This window comes from Mus pahari, chromosome 9, assembly GCF_900095145.1.
Source record: "Mus pahari chromosome 9, PAHARI_EIJ_v1.1, whole genome shotgun sequence".
Classification (NCBI taxonomy): domain Eukaryota; kingdom Metazoa; phylum Chordata; class Mammalia; order Rodentia; family Muridae; genus Mus; species Mus pahari.
Genome location: NC_034598.1, coordinates 85,874,155 through 85,895,794, shown reverse-complemented (window position 1 = coordinate 85,895,794; position 21,640 = coordinate 85,874,155). Strand labels below are relative to the sequence as shown.

At 40.0% G+C, this 21,640-nt stretch overlaps 1 protein-coding gene across 4 annotated transcripts in view; it reads right to left on the bottom strand.

Moving 5' to 3' along the window:
* Ano4 (anoctamin 4) overlaps positions 1–21,640 on the bottom strand; it is a 289,902-nt gene that overhangs the window by 43,777 nt on the left and 224,485 nt on the right. For all 4 annotated transcript variants that reach the window (XM_021204624.1, XM_021204627.1, XM_029542512.1 and 1 more), the window contains 4 exons: positions 21,113–21,234; positions 18,940–19,074; positions 17,862–17,958; positions 10,777–10,837 (listed from right to left, as the gene is read on the bottom strand). In XM_021204624.1, coding sequence (XP_021060283.1) covers positions 10,777–10,837; positions 17,862–17,958; positions 18,940–19,074; positions 21,113–21,234 — 415 coding nt within the window. The remainder of the gene's footprint in view (positions 1–10,776; positions 10,838–17,861; positions 17,959–18,939; positions 19,075–21,112; positions 21,235–21,640) is intronic.

The following is a 21,640-nucleotide window of genomic DNA, read 5'->3' as shown; positions in this document are numbered from 1 at the left end:
AAGCTGACAAATTTCTAATTCCTCATATTTTTGAATTTCAATCGATTAGGATATGCTGGTAATATTAATTTTCATATTAAGAGATATTAAGGAAAAGTGATTTTTACTTCCTGTTACTCTCTTTTATACTTTCTTGTTAGAGGTGGAATTATGTTTGTTTGGGTTTGAAAGATTATTTTCTTGCTTCTTCTAAGGTGTAGTTTCATTCATTCCTTGTGTTGGTGTTTTCCATCTATTATCCTTTGTAGTGCTGGATTTGTGAAAAGATGTGTAAATTTGGTTTTGTAATGGAATATCTTGTTTTCTCCATCTATGGTGATTGAGAGTTTTGCTGGGTATAGTAGCCTGGGCTGGCATTTGTGTTCTCTTAGGGTCTGTATCACATCTGCCCAGGATCTTCTGGCTTTCATAGTCTCTGGTGAGAAGTCTGGTGTAATTCTGATAGGCCTGCCTTTATGTGTTACTTGACCCTTTTCCCTTGCTGCTTTTAAAATTCTTTCTTTGTTTAGTGCATTTGGTATTTTGATTATTATGTGACAGGAGGAATTCCTTTTCTCGTCCAGTCTATTTGTTGTTCTGTAGGCTCCTTGTATGTTCATGGGCATCTCTTTCTTTAGGTTAGGGAAGTTTTCTTCTATAATTTTGTTGAAGATATTTACGAGCCCTTTAAGTTGGGAATCTTTACCCCCTTCTATACTTATTATCCTTAGATTTGGTCTTCTCATTGTGTCCTGGATTTTCTGGATGTTTTGATTTAGGAGTTTTTTCCTTTTTGTGTTTTCTTTCACTGTTGTGTCAATGTTTTCTATGGTATCTTCTGCACCTGAGATTCTCTCTTCTATCTCTTGTATTCTGTTGGTGATATTTGCATCTATGACTCCTGATGTCTTTCCTAGGTTTTCTAACTCCAGGGTTGTTTCCCTTTGTGATTTCTTTATTGTTTCTAGTTCCATTTTTAGATCCTGGATGGTTTTATTCCTTTCCTTCTCCTGTTTGATTGTGTTTTCCTGTAACTCTTTAAGGGAATTTTTTTGTGTTTCCTCTTTAACAGCTATTAGCTGTTTACCTGTGTTCTCCTGTATTTCTTTAATGGAGTTATTTATGTTCTTCTTAAAGTCCTCTATCATCATCATGAGAAGTGATTTTAGATCTGAATCTTGCTTTTCTGGTGTGTTGGGGTATCCAGGATTTGCTATGGTGGGGGAATTGTGTTCTGATGATGCCAAGTAACCTTGGTTTCTGTTGCTTATGTTCTTATGCTTGCCTCCCCCCATCTGGTTATCTCTAGTGATACCTGCCCTGGCTATGTCTGACTGGAGCCTGCCCTTCCTGTGATCCTGGTTGTGTCAGAACTCCTCCGAGTCAAGCTATCTCTGTGATCCTGTGATTCTGGGATCCTGGGATCCTGAGATCCTGGGTGTGTTCGAGCTCCTGGGAGTCAAGTTGCCTTTGGGACCTTGAGATCCTGGTGTGACCAAGTTCCTGAAATCCTGGGATCCTCTGATCCTGGGCATAATGGAGCGCCTGGGAGTGGAGCTGCCTCTGTGTGTTGTGGGGTTGGCTGCGGAGTTTGTACCCAAGGTCTGCTCAGGGCGCAGATCCAGACAGACCAGAAGGAACCCATGCCACTGGTCTGGTGGAGTTCCTGTGTGCCTGGGTCCTGCCGGTCCCAATTACTCCCAGTGGTGGGGACAGATGTTGTGTCCTCCTCACCTCTGATCCTCTTATCCTGGGTGTGTTAGAGTGCCTGGAAGTGGAGCTGTCTCTGGGTGTTGTGGGGCTGGCTGCCAAGTTTGAGCCCAAGGTCTGCTCAGGGTGCCAGCCCAGACAGACTGAATGGTCACTTTCATAAGAGAGAAATTATGTCTTTCTATGCTACAGAATGATGTTAGATCTTTGCACTAGAATGGCCTATACTTATTTTACTGAATGTAGATCTTTTACCATGGGGAAAAGAAATAAGTTTCATAAGGTTGCTGGGACACTGCTTTGATGGCAAGATGTATCTGCCTGTATTTTATTTCCCTTATAGATCTTAAACAATCTCAAGCTATATACCTAAAACTTTATTAATTTTATTTATATAATTTTACTTATGAAAGAGGGTTTTTTGTTTTTCTCCCCCATTTTTTACCCTCATCCCTATTTTGTACCTAATCTTCCCACAGTGAGGTTCACATGAGGCTTTAACCTTACTTCCAAATAGCAATCATTTTATGACATTGACACATTAAGAAGATATGAGACATCTCTATTCTTAGCATAGGTAGAAATAGGGGTAGGGTCTATCTAGATTGATATTCAAATATAGTAACCTCCTCTTGTCTGTGGGGTATACATTCCAACACCTCCCCAATGCCTGTGATTGTGTGTGGTACCCAAGTGTGTGTAGTCTATTTTTTTTTTTAATTTACTATTTGATCTTACTGTAGATATTAGCAACTCTAACACTCACTTTTTACTTATTATACTGAAAATTTCCATATTTTTACTCCAGGAAACATTTTACAACTCTTCTCTGGCATATACACATGAACAACATTGGGATTCTTGAGCTTCAGGCCCATTATTAAGACTATTCCTAAGGAAAGCAACTTCAACACAAGCCCTGTGGCACTGTGACAGTTGATTTGACACTGAGATGGACTCTCACAGTGACTAGTTGATGAGTAGTGTATACAATGTGGATCCTCTGGATGGACTTGGAACAATCTATATCCTGGGATGATGGAGGTGAGTGGTGTAAGATTTCACCATGTAGTTCAGAACAGTGTACAACTTAAAGCATAACTTATTTCTGAATTTTATATTTCATGTTATCAGTTCATGGTTGACCAGAGGGAATGAAATAGAAAGCAAACAAATAGAATCAAACAAATGACACCTAAGGCACCAGTGTGCCAGAACACTTTTTGGCTTAGTATCATATCCAGTTGAGAATAAAGACATAGGAAGCTCCTAAGGGACGCTCAATGGTCAGGATATATACCACACTTATTTTCTGAAGTAGAACAGTCACTCTCAATTTCAAATAAATTTGCAACAGGCTGTTACAATTTTTACCAAAGCTATTTATTACATTTATTTATGGAAATTAGACATGGTCATAATCCACATCACCATAAATGACTAGCTTCCTTTTGGGATTGAAGACTTAGAAAGCAGATGCATCTTTCCTAGGATCCCTGTGAGCTCTGATCCCCGCCCCCCACCCAGATGAAGAGAGAAGATGGAGCCACGTGATAGAAGAGCCTAACCATTCATTGAACAGATCCCATTGAAGGTTGGCCGTTGGGATTTGTGGATGACAGCAGTTGACTTGTACTTCTTTCAGGAAAATACAGCCAAGGGTTACCATTCTTCAAACAGGAAGAAAGAGCTCACTAACTGCCTCCCATCTCTTAGAGATGCTCAGCAGAAAAAGTCTCCTCTTAAGAGTCTCTCTTAAGCTCCATGCTGTACTTCTTAACCAACACACAGCTACGAAATGACAGAATCCAAATTTGGTCCTGATGTGTCACTGGTATTTTGATTACTAGGTTACACTTTAATTCAAACTAAAATTGCATTTCTATGGAAACGAAAAGACCCTAAGAGGAAAAAGAAAGTCTAGTTTTCCAATTATTTTGGGGTACTATGTTGAAGTAGTTGTAAATATGAAGGGGTTATGTTCCAGGGCTAGAGGTTCAGTGGGTGAATTCGGCATTTACTTGAATCCTCCATGAAGAGCCCTAATTTTCTTATAAGGGGACTAGAAAAGCCCATACTTATTCTAAAGTCTACAAGAATACAATGCTGCATTTCCCCCTACTGATAACATAATTGGCTTTGAAAGGCCTAATTTGACTCTTTATCTTTAAAAATGTCTGTTTGGGAATGCCAAGAGAAAAAAATATTCTGACCGCTAGAAAATAAATGTAAAAAATATTTGAAAAGTTAAAAAGAACTAAAGATCTTAATGGTGCAACTTCCCCTCAACTTGTCAAAAGCTTGTGTTCCACTTATTTGAATAAAAACAAGAATAAAGGCTTGATAAAGTGGTCAGTGCGCATAGAAAGGAATAGCAGATGCTGATCTCAGAATGGTGACCTAGCCTCTGATGACTCAGAGCAGTATCAGAAACCTACGCAAGATCGTTTTTCTTGCTAAATCTGGGACACAGCTTGGTTGGCGGGGTTCCTGTTTTGTAAGTACAAGGTTCTGGATTTGATTCTCAAGGCTAAACTATTAAAAAAAAAAGACTCTTCTAGGAAATATAGAATGGATTATTTCATATATGCAATCAACTTTTCCACCAATACTAATGTCTTTTTAAAAGTGAAATTAGTAATATTCACAGATTCCATTTTTTACCAGTCCTTCATAACTCTCTGAGAATGTTTGCCTGGGCAAGATGTGGGGAACTAGAACAGTACGTATCTCCCAAGATATGAGAAACAGTGGCATGAGGCCATTTCCTGAGAGCTTAAATTGTAAAATCCATGCATATGCACACCGTAACATAGCTAAGAATTGTACACTCTTGGCTAAGAAGGCAACAGAATATAAAACAGAAGAGAGAGAACAAAATCACTTAAGAGGGAGCTGGGGATCAGAACAAAGGAGCTCTGTATACACCAGGCAAGGTGGCAGACTCAGTTCCCACTGGATGTATTATAGAAAAATAGCTCACGATTTTCAAGAGAAAAAAAAACTTCATGCAAACCATATCAGTATTTAAATAATAATATTAAATATTGTTATCAAAGAACCCCAACAGCATATTTTTATAGTTTACTAGTTACAGCATCCAAAATGGGCTGGAGTAATAATGTAAATGAGAAACTGAAATGTTTACAAGACACGTCAAAATGGGGCAACTTTGGAGTCCAGGAAGTGAGGAAGACATATTTTCTTTTAATAAGATCAAATCTATTCAGTTACTCAAATCTCATGTGGTCCTACCTCTAGACCAAGAGCTACAGTCAACTAACAACCTGCTGAAAGAGGAAAAATTGCCTTCCTCAGGGGTGAGCTCCCTAATTATTTATCCAATACTAAGTGGCCAGCATATATATATATACACACACACAGACTCATCAGGTTGTATTTATATATCTGTATATATAAATAATAATTATATTAAATATATAATTATCATATATCTAAAACAATAAAGAAAAGATTATACATTTGAACAGAGGTAAAGGAATATGTGGAAGGAGTTGGAGGAAGGAGGGGTAAATGACATAATATTATTTTAACTAAAATGAGAGATAAAAAAAGGACATGAACTTGGGAGGAGGGTTGGATAATGGGATGGATCTAAGAGGAGTTAGAGGGAGGAATAGGGATGAATATGATCAAAATAGTGTGTGTGAAACTCTCAAAGAATTAATAAAAATATTATATTAAGATTCAAACTTGAAACAGAAGTATTTCAAAACATAAAAAAACCACTTTTATCAGCATATATAAAGAACTCATATAATAAAAAGAAGAAGACAAACAGACCAATAACAAATGAGCAAGCAATGTGAACAAATACTTCACCATGGAAACCACCTGGGTTACAAAGAAGCACAAGGACAGATGCTCAACATTGATGTTCACTAGGGAAACGCAAATCAAAGCCACAAAGTGCTAGTTATGTACATCCTTGAAAATGACTATAATTATAGAGACTGATAATCTCCCGTGTCTGTGAGCATGTGGCATGACTCTCATGGAGTGCTGATGTGATGTCAAGTCTCTGGAGAGCAACTACTTATGATGTTATTTACTTATCATATGATCTAGTCATGTCACCTGTAATTATTCATCCAAGAAAGTATGGATGCAAAGACTTTTCTGAAAACAGAACAAAAAAAATTTAGAAAGCCAGCATTTCACTTATACATGATAGTTAAAACCTGAACTGGGCACAAGTGACCATTACTTAGGTAGTATAGAAACTCTGGCACAGCCAGACAATGAGAAAAATATCATCCTGAACTAAAGAGGAACAAACTACTGATCTGCATAGGGACAGAAATGAATCTCAGTAGCATTAAGTGTAGTGAAAGATGCCAGACACCAAACACTGTGTTGATGTGTTTCAAATGTAATCTGGAATGGGCGACTGTGTACTGGGAAGCAGGCATCAGGGTGCCAATGGACTGACTACCAGGAGGTAGCTTCTACAGGATTAAAAAGTCTCATGCCACCATGATGCTAATGACTGCAACACTTCATACAGTTGACATAACCTGTCAAGTCACCCAGGAAATATTGCTAGAGTTTGTTGGACCTAAATGATACCTAAATAAAGTTTAGGAAAAAAACTTTCCACCATTCTAGAACCCAGAGCAAACCAGCACTGATTGATATTGTCCCCCAATTTCTTCTAGTTTAAATTTGTAATGTATTGGACTCACACTTGATTTGTTTGCCTTCTGTACTTTAACCTGAACTATAATTAACAACCCGTGATATACTGGGTGTCTCTTGAGAGTACAGACATCTTCCGTTTCATTTACCTGTTGTGGTTTCCTTTATCTTGTAAGGAAGCTCATTAAGACACATCCTGTTTACACAGAGGTGAGACAGTAGGATGCCCCAAGGGAAGGTGAAACATTTCATCTAACTGCAGCAGTTTTCAACCTTCCTAATGCTGCTACCTGACCCTTTAATACAGTCCTTCATGCTGTGGTGAGCCCCAACCGTAAAAGTATTTTTGTAGCAATTTCATAACTAGAATTTTGCTACTGTTATGAATCACAATGTAAATATGTGTATATTCCAATGGTCTTAGGCGGTCCCTATGAAAGGGTTGCTTGAACTCCCAAATGGGGTCATGACCCACAGGTTGAGAACTGCTGTTGAGGGACCTACAGGAAGTCAACAATTCAAAATAGCTTTGGGAAGTTCCTGAAAATGATCAGATTCACTAGATCTCTTCTACCCCACACATACAGCCAGAGAGAGACACTTCAGAGAAGACAAACTGTCTAGAAATGCTGAGTTTAGTGAAATTTCCTGGAAGACACAACAGCCAAGCTGCCTGGAAAAACCTCAGACCAACTCAAATGTCTGCAAAGGACACTCTTCAACCTATTTATTCACCTTCAGGCTGCACAGTATGCTCCTGGTTTCTTGAACTTGTGAGCTGTTATACATGCTGGGGTGGACTTTGGTGATGCAGTTTTGAGTCATTTCTGCGGTTTGACTAACTCCTTATCCATGTTTCTGTAAGTAAACCTCATAACACTCATGATTCACCAAACTTTGGCAGTATCTGTTCTTTGGTCTGTCATCAGTTCCCTCCCTGGGCTAGTAGATGTTAGGTCACATCAATCCAAGGATAGTATCATACACCACCACCCAGTGTACAGTAACAAGGAGTGAACATTCTGCTAACACCAATGTGCTCTATGCAGGAGACTTTGAAATGGCTCTCAAACAGGGCAGACAGTATCTGGCTTAAATTTCAGATTCCATTTCTTGTTACCTATTGCATAATTTCGATAAAGCTTCTCGGAGCCTCTAAGTCCTGTCAGCTATAAAATAGACATAGTAATCTATTCTGATGGTATATGAGAGAATAATAAATTGTCATATGTACATGCACCTACACACAGTGTATACTATGTACATGCATCTACACACAGTGGATGTTTTGTAATTATATGTCTTTTCTGTTTTAACTATATAACACCATTTTAACTAATTAATATTTAATGTGATTTGGGCATGGTGGCACACGCCTTTAATCCTAGCACTCTGAAGGCAGGGGCAGGCAGATCTCTGTGAACTCAAGGCTAGCCTGGTCTACATAGTGAGTTCAAAGATATCCAGGACTACATAGCAAGATGCTGCCTCAAAAGAACACAAAAACAATATTTAACATGATCTTTAAAATTGCTTGACAATGTCATTTTTGTTGGACATGTAGATAAGATTACAAAAGATAAAGTTAGACAAAGTCTCCAGAAACAAAAGGCCAATTATTTTAATATTAATTTAAAAGAGGCAGGTTCCCTTTGCTAATTCCTTACAGAATTGTATAAAACCTTTCCATTTTCAGTAAAATATCCACTACCTTGTTATTTGACTGCGGGGCTTATAGTGTCTCATTTTGTTTGGTTGCTGGCAGTTAATTTTTAAAAGCAACATTGAGAGTTAAAAAAAAATTAAGAAAGGAGGAGGACTCAGCAGTAAATATCAGAAGCTATTTCATGATGGAGCTCAGCTAGTATTTATTTCCTTGATGATTTGTTGGTTTTTTTTTCTCTCTCTAGGGAGAGAAGCTAATTTAGCCTGCAATTATCCTGTCCTTCAACTTCTTGTGAATAGACAGGAGCATAGAGGAAAGATCCACATTGTACCTTTAGTCCAGAGTCCTGGGTTCATGGTGTAACTTGAAGATCCTCATGGAGTCAGCCCTACTGCCATACATGTGGAAACATGAGCAGAGCTAACATGCAAGGAAGGGCAAGGGGCAGGGCTATAGACTGACTCCAACCCGGGAGTTCATTGTTCTGTTGGTGACTACAAAGGAAAGCTAAGGAACAGCACATCCACCCAGAGCTCTTGCAAATCGCTTTTCTCTCATCAGGTCGTGTCTAGCAATTGTTCTGAAAACAGAGAGCATCTGTTTTCTTAAATGCTATCACTTGTCAATCGCGAGATAGGATCCTGACAGGATTAGACTCAGCTCCATTTGAGCCTAAGTGCTTCTGCAAAACATCGCCATCCCAGAGCAGCCAAAGCCAGGTTCATCGTGAGTATGACGGCTTGTTTTCCGAAGACTGGGATCTCCAGAGCTGAAGCAACTGCTGACAAATAACACCCATGCCGCTTTGGAGCTGAAGAGCTATGACTGCTCACATTAACTGCTGGCTTAGCTATATGCTGGCTTCTACTTCAATTTTCTTGGCTATTACATGAGCACAATGATAGCAGTTTCCTTGAAGGTTGTGATGGAGATTAAATTAGATAAGATATGTACAATGATTAGGACAGTTTAAGGCAATAACTGTATAATACCAGTATAACCGTTATTATTTTTGGATATCCTAGATCACTGTTAAGAGACACATCTCTTTCTGCAAAGGAACGCCTGAGGTGACAGTTTCTGGCCCCCAGACTAGAGCATTTCTGGGAATAAGATAGGATTTAAGCAATAAATTGTCAATTAAAATGAAGCAATTTAAAGGGTGAATTGTCCAAAGGTTTGCTTTGTCAAGAGAGACTCCAAAATGGTTCTGTGTGCCCAGTGTCTTACAGAAAAATCTATCAGTCTCATACTGCATATATTGCAAAGCACAGAAAGTCTCCAGTCTACCCACTTGTAATCTTAGACTCTCCTCAACACCAGGCTCCACCACCAACCAGCTTAATCTTGACAAAGGGACCACTGATAAAACTTGTCATTCACAGGATTGGACAACTTGCAAAGCAAAACAAAAAACAAAACCAAAATGAAACACCAACCTCTTTCACAATAGAATTATTGGGGAAGAGGTGAAAGACTCTACCTTCAAGACAAAGGACACTGAGCCAAAATTTCCCTTTAATATATCCTCAGGGGTTAAATTGTGGGGATAACAACTCCCTAAAAAGATTTATCAATGGGTATTAGGAATTGGAGTGATACTGAAGTGGATGTGGAAGGTTTGTAGTTAACTCTTCCTGAATGATACCAGGAGACTACTCATTGTACATACACAGTATGTACAGTGTACGTTACACAGTAGATTAGCATCCAGGGAAGAGTGAGCCTCTGGGGATGCTGGGTAAGGGTGCTTCTGCCAGCTCTATCCCTGGTTGTAAGCAAGTTCTTCTCATTTCCACCAGCACGCCTGGCACTATTTCCATTTTATATGTGGCTGGGACCAGAAAAAATTAGGTACTAGTGACTTAAGAAATAAGCACATTTTTCATAGTAACTTAATCTGTAACAATGGCAAAACTTAACCATTGGTTCCTTATTACACTTCCTGATTATGACACTTATATTTTCTAGGGAGGCAAGATATGTATTGTTCTTGATCTTGATATCAATCCTGTAGCCAAAACTCTGTGCCATCGTTGACCTGGTTCTTCTTCTCCCCTTCCTTCCTTCTTTCCTTCCTTCCTTCCTTCCTTCCTTCCTTCCTTCCTTCCTTCCTTCCTTCCTTCCTTCCTTCTTTCTTCCTCTTCCTCCTCTTCCTCCTCCTCCTCCTTCTCCTCCTCTATACAAATGCATTGAGGATTTAAGGTTGGCAAAATAGTGAGAGTTTGTTACATATTCCACCACCAGAGAAGACAGAATTCTTATAGGAATCAGATTATTCATAGATAGGCTACAGATGCCAAAATCTTTGGTGGCTATCAGCCACAGAATGATTCTGAGAGCCAGAGATGGAGGATAATTCTAAGGAAATTGATGAAGCTGTCAAAGAATTTAGAAGAAAATATCAGACATATTTTTCTTGTATATTATCACTTTAAAAGTAAATTAGTGACCTGCTCATTGCCAACAGAAAACCCAACTGAATTTACTCAAGCTTTTTCCATTTACATCTAGGCCTTAAGAAACATGCTAGAAGCCAGGCGTGGTGGCGCACACCTTTAATCCCAGCACTCAGGAGGCAGAGGCAGGCAGATTTCTGAGTTCGAGGCCAGCCTGGTCTACAAAGTGAGTTTCAGGACAGCCAGGGCTATACAGAGAAACCCTGTCTCAAAAAAACCAAAAAAGAAAAAAGAAAAAGAAAAAGAAACCTGCTAGAGGGTAGATGAGGGGGAACTCAAGCTTTATGGCTGTTATTCACTTACCCCAGACTGCCATGAACACAGCAAAGAACACGGTGGCCCCATTGTCAAAAAGGTGGGTCACCTGGGAATAACAGAATCAGATCAGTTAACTTCTCACGAACGACATTTTAACGGCTATTTTAAAAGCTGTATACAAGTAGTTATGGTGATAGAGTGAGCGTTGTAAGGATTCGTTGGTGAATATTCCCTTGGACAATGAGTGGGAAGGGGGCTGTCTTCTGACTATGAAGTTCAGATGTGGAGGAGAGTTTATTCCCTTTACACTGGGATCATGCAATTGAAAATTTGGCAGCAGCCCCAATAGGGCGACTAAGAATTCCACTTGTGGGCCATAAAGACTCTTATACATCTGTATGCATATGGATATAACTATATTTAGGACTAGAAAGGAGCTTTGTTGCTGGTTTACAGTCTCTGAATTCCCCAAACACTGTTTCTAGTCTCTCATTTATTTACTTCAAAAAGAGAGCTAGTTTGCTCCTGTCGTTTTGAGCAAATCTTTTGTGGGCTACTTTGTATTTTAGCATTATGAACACAAGAGGCAAGAGCCATTACCAAATCCACTCTTACATTCATTAAAGCTTTATGTAATCACTATATGCTTGTGCAGTCCACATAACCCAAAGATGGTAGCAGTACCTTATTGTAAAACAGCCACACTCACTTTCCACCTACAGTCTGAATCACACCAAAGTCCACGACCAATTGATGACTGATAGTTTCATAAAGCATAGCCTTTAGGGCATTTTATGTTTCCCTAGTAAAGTATATTTTATTGTCCCTGGAGAATATGCCCAGAATAAACAGGTTTTTTTCTTGCCTTATCATAGTGCCAAGTGTTTTTCATTATTCTAAAAGTTCATTCTTTTTCTTTCCTTGAATATAAGAGAGATGGGCAGCTTTCAAACATTAAATGCCACACAAGTATCTAAATCCTATTCCTTTCATATACCAGAAGGAGTGTCAAGGCAGAATTGGCCACCTAATATCACAAAACCCCGAGAGTGCTAGTACATGGTGCGTTCAGGATCCTTATCTTGCTCTCTGGTGAGTGTAATAGTCTGTAACATGAGGGTAGACTCTCGATTGAATTGTGGCTGTCATTATGGGTTGCCTAGATCATTCCCACCCACATAGCAGATGTCTCTCATGCTGTTTCCAAGGAGTACCTAGATCAATAGGGCCCAGCAGAGTAGTACTTCCTTTAGACAGGATATATAAGCATTTGAAGAGACAGTTTTCCGCTGTGGCTATCAGTGTGAATCAGAAGAGGTAAGAAAATTGGAACTTCTAGTTCCTTGGCAAGCTGATAATCTAGTTCACTTGATGGTTCCCTTGGCTAACTCCCACCAAAGAAAAGTCTCCAGATATTGATAAAACACAAAACAAAGACCTCAAGATGCTCCAAGAAGGTTGTCAGTGGTATCAAACTGGTCTGTGGGGGGCACATGTGTGTGTGGGCATGCATATGAGTGCGACTGTGTACTTACTGTGTGTATGAAGGCCTAAGGTCAATGCCAGGAGTCTTCTTTAGCTGTTCTCCATCTTATATGTTGAGGCAGTGTCTTTCAGTCAAACCCAGTACTTTCTGACTCAGCTAATCTAGTTAGCTTGCTTAGGGGCTTCCCTTTCTACCTCTGGCACTCTGGGATTATAGGCCGGTTGTCGTACCTGCCTGGGTTTTATGTGAGTTCTCAGCATCTGCACTCTGGTTCTTGCACTTGCATGGCAAACGTTTTACTTCTTAGTCATCTCCCAATATACACTTTCTAAAGGAGTACAGACTCCAGAACAACAGAACAAAATTTGAAGCTTTTTTTTTTTAAATGATGGGGGATAAAACCCAGAGCCTCATACTGGCAAATGTCCTGCCTTTGAGTTTTATCCCCAGGCCAAAGACCAAGAACTTAAAATAAGAATAAAACATATACTTAAGGAGGAAAGAAGAAAGATAGAAGCCTGGAGATGCAGCCATCTTCCCATCACAGGAAGAAAACCTGTACATAGGATACATGTCCAACATGCACATGTACTGGGGAGAGACATTAAGGGTCTGGATGGCTAGGTGTAGGCTGGGAGCTACCTCCTGAGTTTTGTTGCTGTTATTTGTTCTGTTTTACTTTGCAGAGGCATGTCGATGTCTCTTTGCTTGTTTCAGACTCTCACACATGCCAAGGATGATCAGAGCAGCAGCTGACTGACAACCTAGGATCTGTTTTCCAGGGCTTCTGTATATACAAGTCCCACAAACTCACTCTTGACATTTCTAATAAGTGCTTCTAAAGGAATCCTGTAGACCTCTGATTCTGTCATTCTTGGCTTTGGTATAAAGTGTTTAGGGAAGACCAAACACAAAATTCAGAGTCTAAACATCATACAGTTCAGTTGGACCTGGTGGTAAAGGAGATATTGTGTAGTTTAGTAAACCAAGGCCCATTTTTACCAGGATTACTGTCTTGTGAGCAAGGATGAGTAGGTTTTACACTTCTGAGTAAAATGAGGATAATTACATCTGCCTCAAAATTGATATGCAGGTTAGAAATAACACAAGCTACCTAGCAATAATGGAAATAACCACAAAATTAGGATTATTCTAAATTTTCAGGAGAATTATGGCCAGCAGAAGCCCCTATGAAATTTGAGTACTCTGAACTATTCATCATGATGGTTAGTTTAAGGAGTTATCAAGGATTTCCTAGACAAAGAATTTCACCCTTCACGTTAGAAATTCTTTCATTGGCAGTAAAATGCAAAGAACACCGAACGGAAAAACCAAACCAGACAAAAACCAAACAGCAGCACAGATTTGATGCTTTCCAAACACAGGCTTCTAAAACATAAATTATCTCAATGAATTTTCAGTAAAATCACATTTCTGACAAATTCTTGACTTCCTAACTGTACATTTCCCAAGGTTGCCTTGTTTAATTTGTCCTTACGTCCTGATCTACATGCCCTCTCAAGATAGGGAGAGACACTTTGTGCTTTTTTTGGTCTCTGGTGACGTACATTCAGAGTCCAAATCTTTTTAGACTCCCAGCTGACGGCTGCAGCTTGGGCTCTGCCCACAGGCCTCACCACCTGCAGCCCTGGGCGGGCTGTGGGCTGCCTGTCAAATGTTCTCTTGTCCTAAGAGAACAAAGCAGTGCAAAGCCAATGGAGTAATTAGATAGACCCAGGCTGCAGTAATCACAGATGTTTGATAAAATCTGCCAACCCTTTTTATATCTGGAATCTAGGCAAACACATAGGCAGTGGCTCTTAGGAGAAAGACTTCATCAACCTGAACTCTATAGACTTTGTTGGCTTATGATACAGCCTTGAGTTTTAAAAACATCCTCTAGGCATTTGATGAATGTATCTAACATTTTGTGAAACTAAGGCCTACCAGGAGAAAGGGGAACGGGATAGCGCATGATAATAATCAATCGCAGCACTAGTTGGCTATCAGGGTGTGTCATGGAGTAGGTCAGAGAGGTCTGGTCCTAAATACACTTAGGAACAAGAAACTTAGTCCCAGAAAGGCAGCACCTATGCAAGGTCAATGGGCAGGCAGCTGACCTGGACTTGATGATTGTCAATAACGAGAAAGAAAAGCCCCAAACCCACAACGGTCATTTACTGAGATCTTAGGATAGGTTTTGCCATGTTCATTTTGAAGATGAAAAGAATCTTGGGACCAGAGAACTTAAATAACTTGTTCTCCACAAACCAGTGGTAGAGAGTAGAGTCAAATCAGAACCTGCATATGGCAGAGGTCTCCAAGAATAATGCATGGGCATCTAGGTTCCTGGATTAGTCATGGAATGTCTAAAGCAGGGGTTTCAGCTTTTCCCTTTTATCAGCCTGGCAAAACCCATGCATCTGCGATTGGTAATATTGAGTGGTCAACTTGACAGGGTCTATCTATAACCACTTAGAAGACAAGCTCTGGTCATGCCTGTGAGGAGTAATCTTTTCTTTCTTTTTTGATATTTTCTTTATTTTCATTTCAAATGTCTCCCCCTTTCCAGGTCTCCCCTTCGGAAACCCCTTATCCCATCTCCCCTCCCCCTGCCTCTATGAGGGTGCTTTTGATTGAGTTAATTGAGGTGGGAAGCTCTACTCTGAAAGGGGGCAGTTCCATTACCCTGGGCTTGGTCTTGGATTGTATAAAAAGTTGGAAGCTAGCTAAACATGAGGTTCATCCTCCCATGCTCTCTGACTACAGATGTGCTATGCTCCCTGCTCCTGACATCATACCTTCCCAGCCAGGTTGGATGCTAGCTAGCTAAACATGAGGTTCATCCTCCCATGCTCTCTGACTACTGATGCGCGATGCTTCCTGCTCCTGACATCATACCTTCCCAGTCAGGTTGGACGCTACCTTGGAATTATGAGCCAAAATAAACTCCTTCTTGTTGAATGCTTTGGCCAGAGAATTTCATTCCAGCAGCAGTAAGAACAAGTAAGATAGTATTCCTTGTATGGTTAATTTTTTTTTAAAATATAAAGTCTATTGCTTCTTGGCCTTTAGGCTAAGATAATGTATAAAAATGAATTTCATTGGATTGTAAAAAGCAAAACAACAAAAATCACATCAATTCTCACAATGTATACTGTTGCCCCATATGTAATCAGTAATAAACAGAAATCACTCAGTAGTGGTAAATTGTTAACGCATTCTGAGCTCCTGGGGAGTGTGTTTGCAGCTCTGCACCAACCCAAGAGCTCTGGTTTTATGAAAGGCATGCATATGCAACCTTTATATTTAATAGCGTTTATTAGCTTAATGGTTGGGCACTTCCAAGCCTCCAAGGCTAGCACACACTCCCCTCCAGTATTTCTGAATTAATACTTACTAAATCTATATTTCATCTCTGCTATCCCAGATCCAATCAGGGGAATGGCCCCTGGAGCCATTTTCCCAGATTTTTACATGTCAGCAGGCCTTTAAGTCTGATCTCTCTGATTCCTCATCACTGTGATTCTGCCTGTGTTTCCTCTTGTGAATCCTCAAAGTCCTACCTCTATCCCCCTGCCCAGCTGTTAGCCATTGGCTCTTTATTGATCAGTCAAAAAAACCAACTGTTGGCAGGGGCCTGCAGTAGATGTGCGAATTCCCATGTAAGCACAAGTCAAAACCTCAACATCTCACCTCTTTTGTCCAATTAAAAAAAGTCTCTTTTCTCTCGGATATAAATTGAGCACAACCATAACAATTATGTAATTTATAAATTATGATATATAATTAACACCAGCTATCGTATTTGTCAATTAGATAAAGTACTCTACCATCTACCCTGACTTAAAGATGGACTCAGTTCATCCTGCCTTTCAGACAGATCCAGTCAGAACTTCAGTCAAGCCCTATGCCTTCTAAGCATTCAGAGACTGTATAACAGATGCCAAAGCTTGTTTCCTTAAGTCCAACCAGATTTTCTAATTTTTCTACCCCTACACACCCCTTTAAGAAATGTTTGTCGCCCCTATTCAGCAAGAAGTTGTGGAGAGTCGTCATCCTGATCCCTTGGGTGTGGGTGTCTGGTTATGCTTATTTTTATAAATTATAGATAGGTTGTCATTTTAAGGGATAAGGCAGAGTAAACTAGTCCTTCATAGGTCCTGCTTCATTTAAGGTCTGTCAGATGATCCTGGGTCAGAAAGCTGAAGACAGATATCCAACGTTTTGAAGATAGGGGACTGTCCAGAGTGTAAGATGTCTCTACAATTTGTTTAAGTTTGGAAGCTATGTTATTGTGCTTCCTATATATCCAGGTAATATTTAATTTGTTCTCGTATTTCTTACAGGGTTGAAGACTTCAGTCTCATAACCAAACTTAAGTTGTTTAGCATTGAGGAAGATGAGATAGACTTGAAAGGATGGTTCAGGTATAGTATTGTAAACTCTTTAAGTCAATAGATGGTACTTTATCTAAATTGACAAATAAGATAGACTAGATACACCATACTTTATAATTGACCTAATTGTTATGGTTGTGCTCAATTTACATCTGAGAGAAAATAGCCTTTTTATTGGACAAAGGGGGTAAAATGCTGGGTGTTTGATTTGTGCTTACATGGGAATTCTCATGGCTGCTGCAGGTCCCTGCCAACAGTTGGTTTTTTGATGGGTTAATAAAGAGCCAATGGCCAGTGACTGGGTAGGGGGACAGAGGTGGAACGTTTAGGATTCCTGGGCAAGAAATGCAGAGACAAGGGAGAGAGCCTCCATGACAGGGAATCAGAGAGATTAGACTTAAGAGCCTGCTGACATGTAAGAGTCAGGGCAGCGACCCCAGGGGCCACTCGCCTGATTGAGTCTGGGGTACCAGAGATGAAATATAGATTCAGCAAAATTTAACTCAGAAATATTGGAGGGGAGTGTGTTAGTTACATGGAGGTTCAGAGTGGCCCAGACACTGAACTAGTAAGGCATGTTAAAAATAACACTGTGTGTGCGTGTGTGTGTGTGTGTGTGTGTGTGTGTGTGTGTGTGTATGTGTGCTTCATTCATGAAGCCAGAGCTCTTGGGTGAGTGAAGAGCTATGTGCCCCATAGGGAGCATAGAACAGCATTGAACTATTTACTGATCTATCACTCAACAACAACAAAAATGTAAACTGAACTCCCTCTGACCCCAATGGCTGTGTTCTTTGCACCAGGCCATCATATTGTGCCTGTGATGGTGCCTGGAGACGAATGTCTTAGATATACCACATTCAAAAAGATATTTGCCTATCATTGGGAGGAGGGGCCCTTGGTCTTGTGAAGATTATATGCCCCAGTATAGGGGAATGCCAGGGCCAGGAAGCAGGAGTGGGTGGGTTGGGGAGCAGGGCAGTGGGGAGGGTATAGGGGACTTTGGGGATAGCATTTGAAATGTAAATGAAGAAAATATCTATTAAAAAACCTAAACAGCAACAACAACAACAACAAAAATCCAAAAAGATATTTGCTTTGGAATGCTGAGTGCTGATGTCTCCATCTTAATACACAATCTGAGGCTCAAACGTGGGAAATAGTAGAGGAATATGACCACCCAGTGTTTCTCAGGAAAGCTTACGGTAAATTCCATCCCACCAAAAATGTCTGTTTAGAATTACCTTGGCATAGACGCAGCTGTCTGATAGCCTCATGAATGGACAGTATTTGTCACATACAGGACACATGATGATATCTGTTGCTTGGCAGACTTCTTTACTGAAAAGGAGAAGAGAGAAGGGCTTCCTCTTGATGATACAGAATGTATTTAGATTCTTCTTCTGAGATATTGTTAGTGTCCAACTGACAATTAAAACCAATACACTCATTGTATATTGAGTTTTTCAGTCTTTTCTGATATTAGTGTAAACAACTCCTGTGTGTATTAATATTTTGATAAATCTTATTTATAAAGCTTTATTCACATATTAATAAATTAAACTTGAACTGTAACAAAAAGAGTCCTTTACAGAACATTTCAGCATGTGAAGCAATTTCATACTGTTATGGAAACAGTGAGGCACCCTAAAAGCCCACCTTCATCTATACACATGATAAAATCAATAAATTAGAAGAATAACTAAAAATGTTAATCCTTGAGGAAAACCCAAATATTATTAAAATGTCACTAAAAGTAAAATATTTCTGCAGACAAGGGACAAAGTCAGTCATTCTTAAAAAGAACATTATTGCTTAGGGTCTTTGCAGTCCAGCACTGCAATAAGACCTCTGTGAATATCTGAAACCAGTGGGTTGATTCCCATCTAGTGATTGATCATTCTGTAGGCATTAGTCATTTGGTGAAGGGTCTTTGTGGCTTAGGTACAAAGATTCCTCACAGAGACACAGAATCTACGAAAAGGGGTTGCTAGCTATTCTTCTGCACCACTAGCAGCAGGTACCAGTTTTATGATGAAAAAAAAAAAAAAACCTCAGAAAACACCTAGCAGCCACTGAATGAAGATGAGTAGTTCCATGGATAGATGTTTGCTCACAAATCTGTCTGGAATTGTAACTTTTGCTTCCCTGGCAGCAAAAGACAGATGCTGCAATGGCAAGGTATACAAGAAATCTAGAGGACCTTTTGAACTGTTCACCACAGAGTGATTAAGTAGTGAATAGACTATGACCACCACTAAGGTGTAAACTGTCATCCCCAAATATTGAGAAGAGGCAAGCTCACCCACGAGTTCCCCGTACCTGACTTGGCAGTGATCCAGAGTGGTGACTCCATACAAGAAGACAAACAACCCAATGAAGGCTGCGGGGAAGAGCATGCCTGTGTACCAGCCCAGCCAGGCAAAATACAGTCCAATCTTTTCTCCAAAATATCGCCTGTTTGGGACACAAAAACCTTGAAACCGCAGTGCCACGTGAAGTTCAGTGTTATAACACTTTGCTCAGTTATGCCACTTAGTAGGTGGTTTTTCAGGGAAAACAGACAAGGGGACCCATATTCCTTTATATTAGGAGAGTATGATTATCCCGCCCATGAAGGGACATAGCTTATTTTGAGACTACAGAATGGATTGGAAGGAGTCATAGTGGGAAATGGAGCCAGGTAAGGGGCTCCTGACATTGCCACCAACCAGATAATGAGCAAAGGCAGCTGTAAGCAGCGTGAGAGACACTGGGGTGTGAAGATACAGTCAAATTAAAGAGATAAAGAGAATGCATTATCTACAGGACAAGAAGATATAAGTTCACTAGATGCTTCACAATTCATTCTACTCAAGCCTTGGTAGACCAAAGCAGGGCCAACATAGTCTTCTACTCTGCCAGGTTCTACATTCACTTCTGTGTAATTCTACAGACATTTCTATGTAAATGCTGACCCACATTCAGTCTTTCTATTCCTCTGAACTATTACACATTTCATAAATACTCTCATGCATTTTTTTATCTAATCATTCATGGCCTGGTAATTTTTTTTTTTTTTAGGTGTTTCAAATACTACTCCGGGCCTGTTGTGGAAATCAAGTTTCTTAACTCCAGGAACTATGGACTGACTACTACAAAACCCCAATCAGACTTTTATCCTGATAGAGAAGGTTTGCACTAGAAATGGTCTTTTGTTTCTCCTCGGTGTAATTCTACACTGAAAGGGGCAGAGACTAGAGGACATTTGTTTTTGTTCCCTCCTCTTCTCCCTTGTTTACCACAGACTACAGACTACATCTGGTCAAAGGAAATGACTCTGTCTCAGGAAATATTTTTTCCTCACTTGGGTCTTGTGTGTCATTTGGTACCCTCAATGAAGGAAATGGGAGATGCAATTCATCAGTATCTTGGTCCATGCAGAATAAATGTGGTAAACATGCAATAATGGCTATGGTTGGAAGGACAATTGCCTGGGGACAGACTATATAGTGAGATATTTTTGTTTTTTTGTTACTCCCTCCCGAGTTCATTTATTTTTATGGTTACCATTTTTGTAGGGCCCAGATGTAAATGAAATATATCTAGCTAGTCTAAGGAATTAGACATGGCTCTTTCTCTAACAGGTAAACTATGATGGTAGATTTCTCTCGCTTGAATCTAAGAAATAGTCTATAAATAAATGAGGTATCAGTGCATAATACTGCCATGGTACTGTAGACAGATCTAGACAATAAAACGTACAACAAAAATATAACCACACAATTATTGTAGGCTAATAGCTGGTTCATTTTTGAGCTAAAAATTAAAACAGTCTTTAAAGATTATAAGTGTAAGATTAAAATAAATTAATCTTGAAGCACTTTGGAATGAGTAATTGTTACCACAAATGCTTGACATCAGAAGTGTTTCAACTTTCAGGTCTGTAGTTTTTGGATTTTGAAATATTTATATACACACAGCAGGGCGCCTTTAGGGAAGGATCTAAGTCTAAACACAAAATTCATTTCTAATTATGCCCATACATTTTTACTTAGCCTCTGTATAGACTGATCTGTCACAGGGCAGCTATGGAAAGTTCCCCTTGTTATATCATAGCAGGGAGCAGGAAGTTTAGGATTAGAGGAGCATTTTTGGGTCATAGAGAGTCGACTCTGAGAAGTAATATTCTAGATTGTCACTAATATATTCAATTGATTGGTATTACCTCTCCATATGGTGACCCACTCCTCATGGAGTCGTTTGGGAGGCCTAAGCTATCACCTCTGTCCCTTCTATGGCCCTCCTTTGAGGTCCATCCAAAGGAAACATCACCCTCAACAGAGTGAGGGTGGATTTACCAAGAACAGCCAGTGTCCCCTGAGAGGACTCTTGGGGGAAAAAGCCAAGTTAGAGCAGAGCCGAATGTGTCCTCCCCAGGTAAGTTTGTCCTAGAAGACAAGATGCCTTCATTACACACTGCCATGTTTTTATGTACAGTTGGTTACAAACTCACCTGACAAGATCCAAAGGCTGGTACTTGTACCACACGCCCCAGGAGGCCCAGCACTCATACAGTAGATGTCGGTGGTTTACAGCTCCATGGGTTTTAATGGAGTTTTTACTTCTGTAACTTCCCTGGGATAAGAGCACCACTGTTGGTGAGTGATGCCAACCAATGAGGAAGCAGACAATGATTCCTGTGTCTTAAGGTAGCAGTAGCCAGAGGGGTGAGATGAACTAGAAAGGGCCCGTTCTCTGTGAAAGGGGAAGCACTTCTACTTTTATCCGTTATTTCGGATTTGTCTTACTGCTAATGTCAGCAAGTATGGACCATGTGCTTGAGAGAATCAGGTGGGCTGATACTGAGCTCAGTTCCGCTGCTTCTTCACTGGGATCTTAAACCTCCTAAAGTCTGAATGCCACTTTGCTAATCCATCATCAAACTAATAATATTCACTTTGACACATTTTCTTCCATGTTTGGAATGGACAGTCTGGTTCAGAGGCCATGCCCAAGGCTGGTTTGTTAGCTCTCTAGTTTT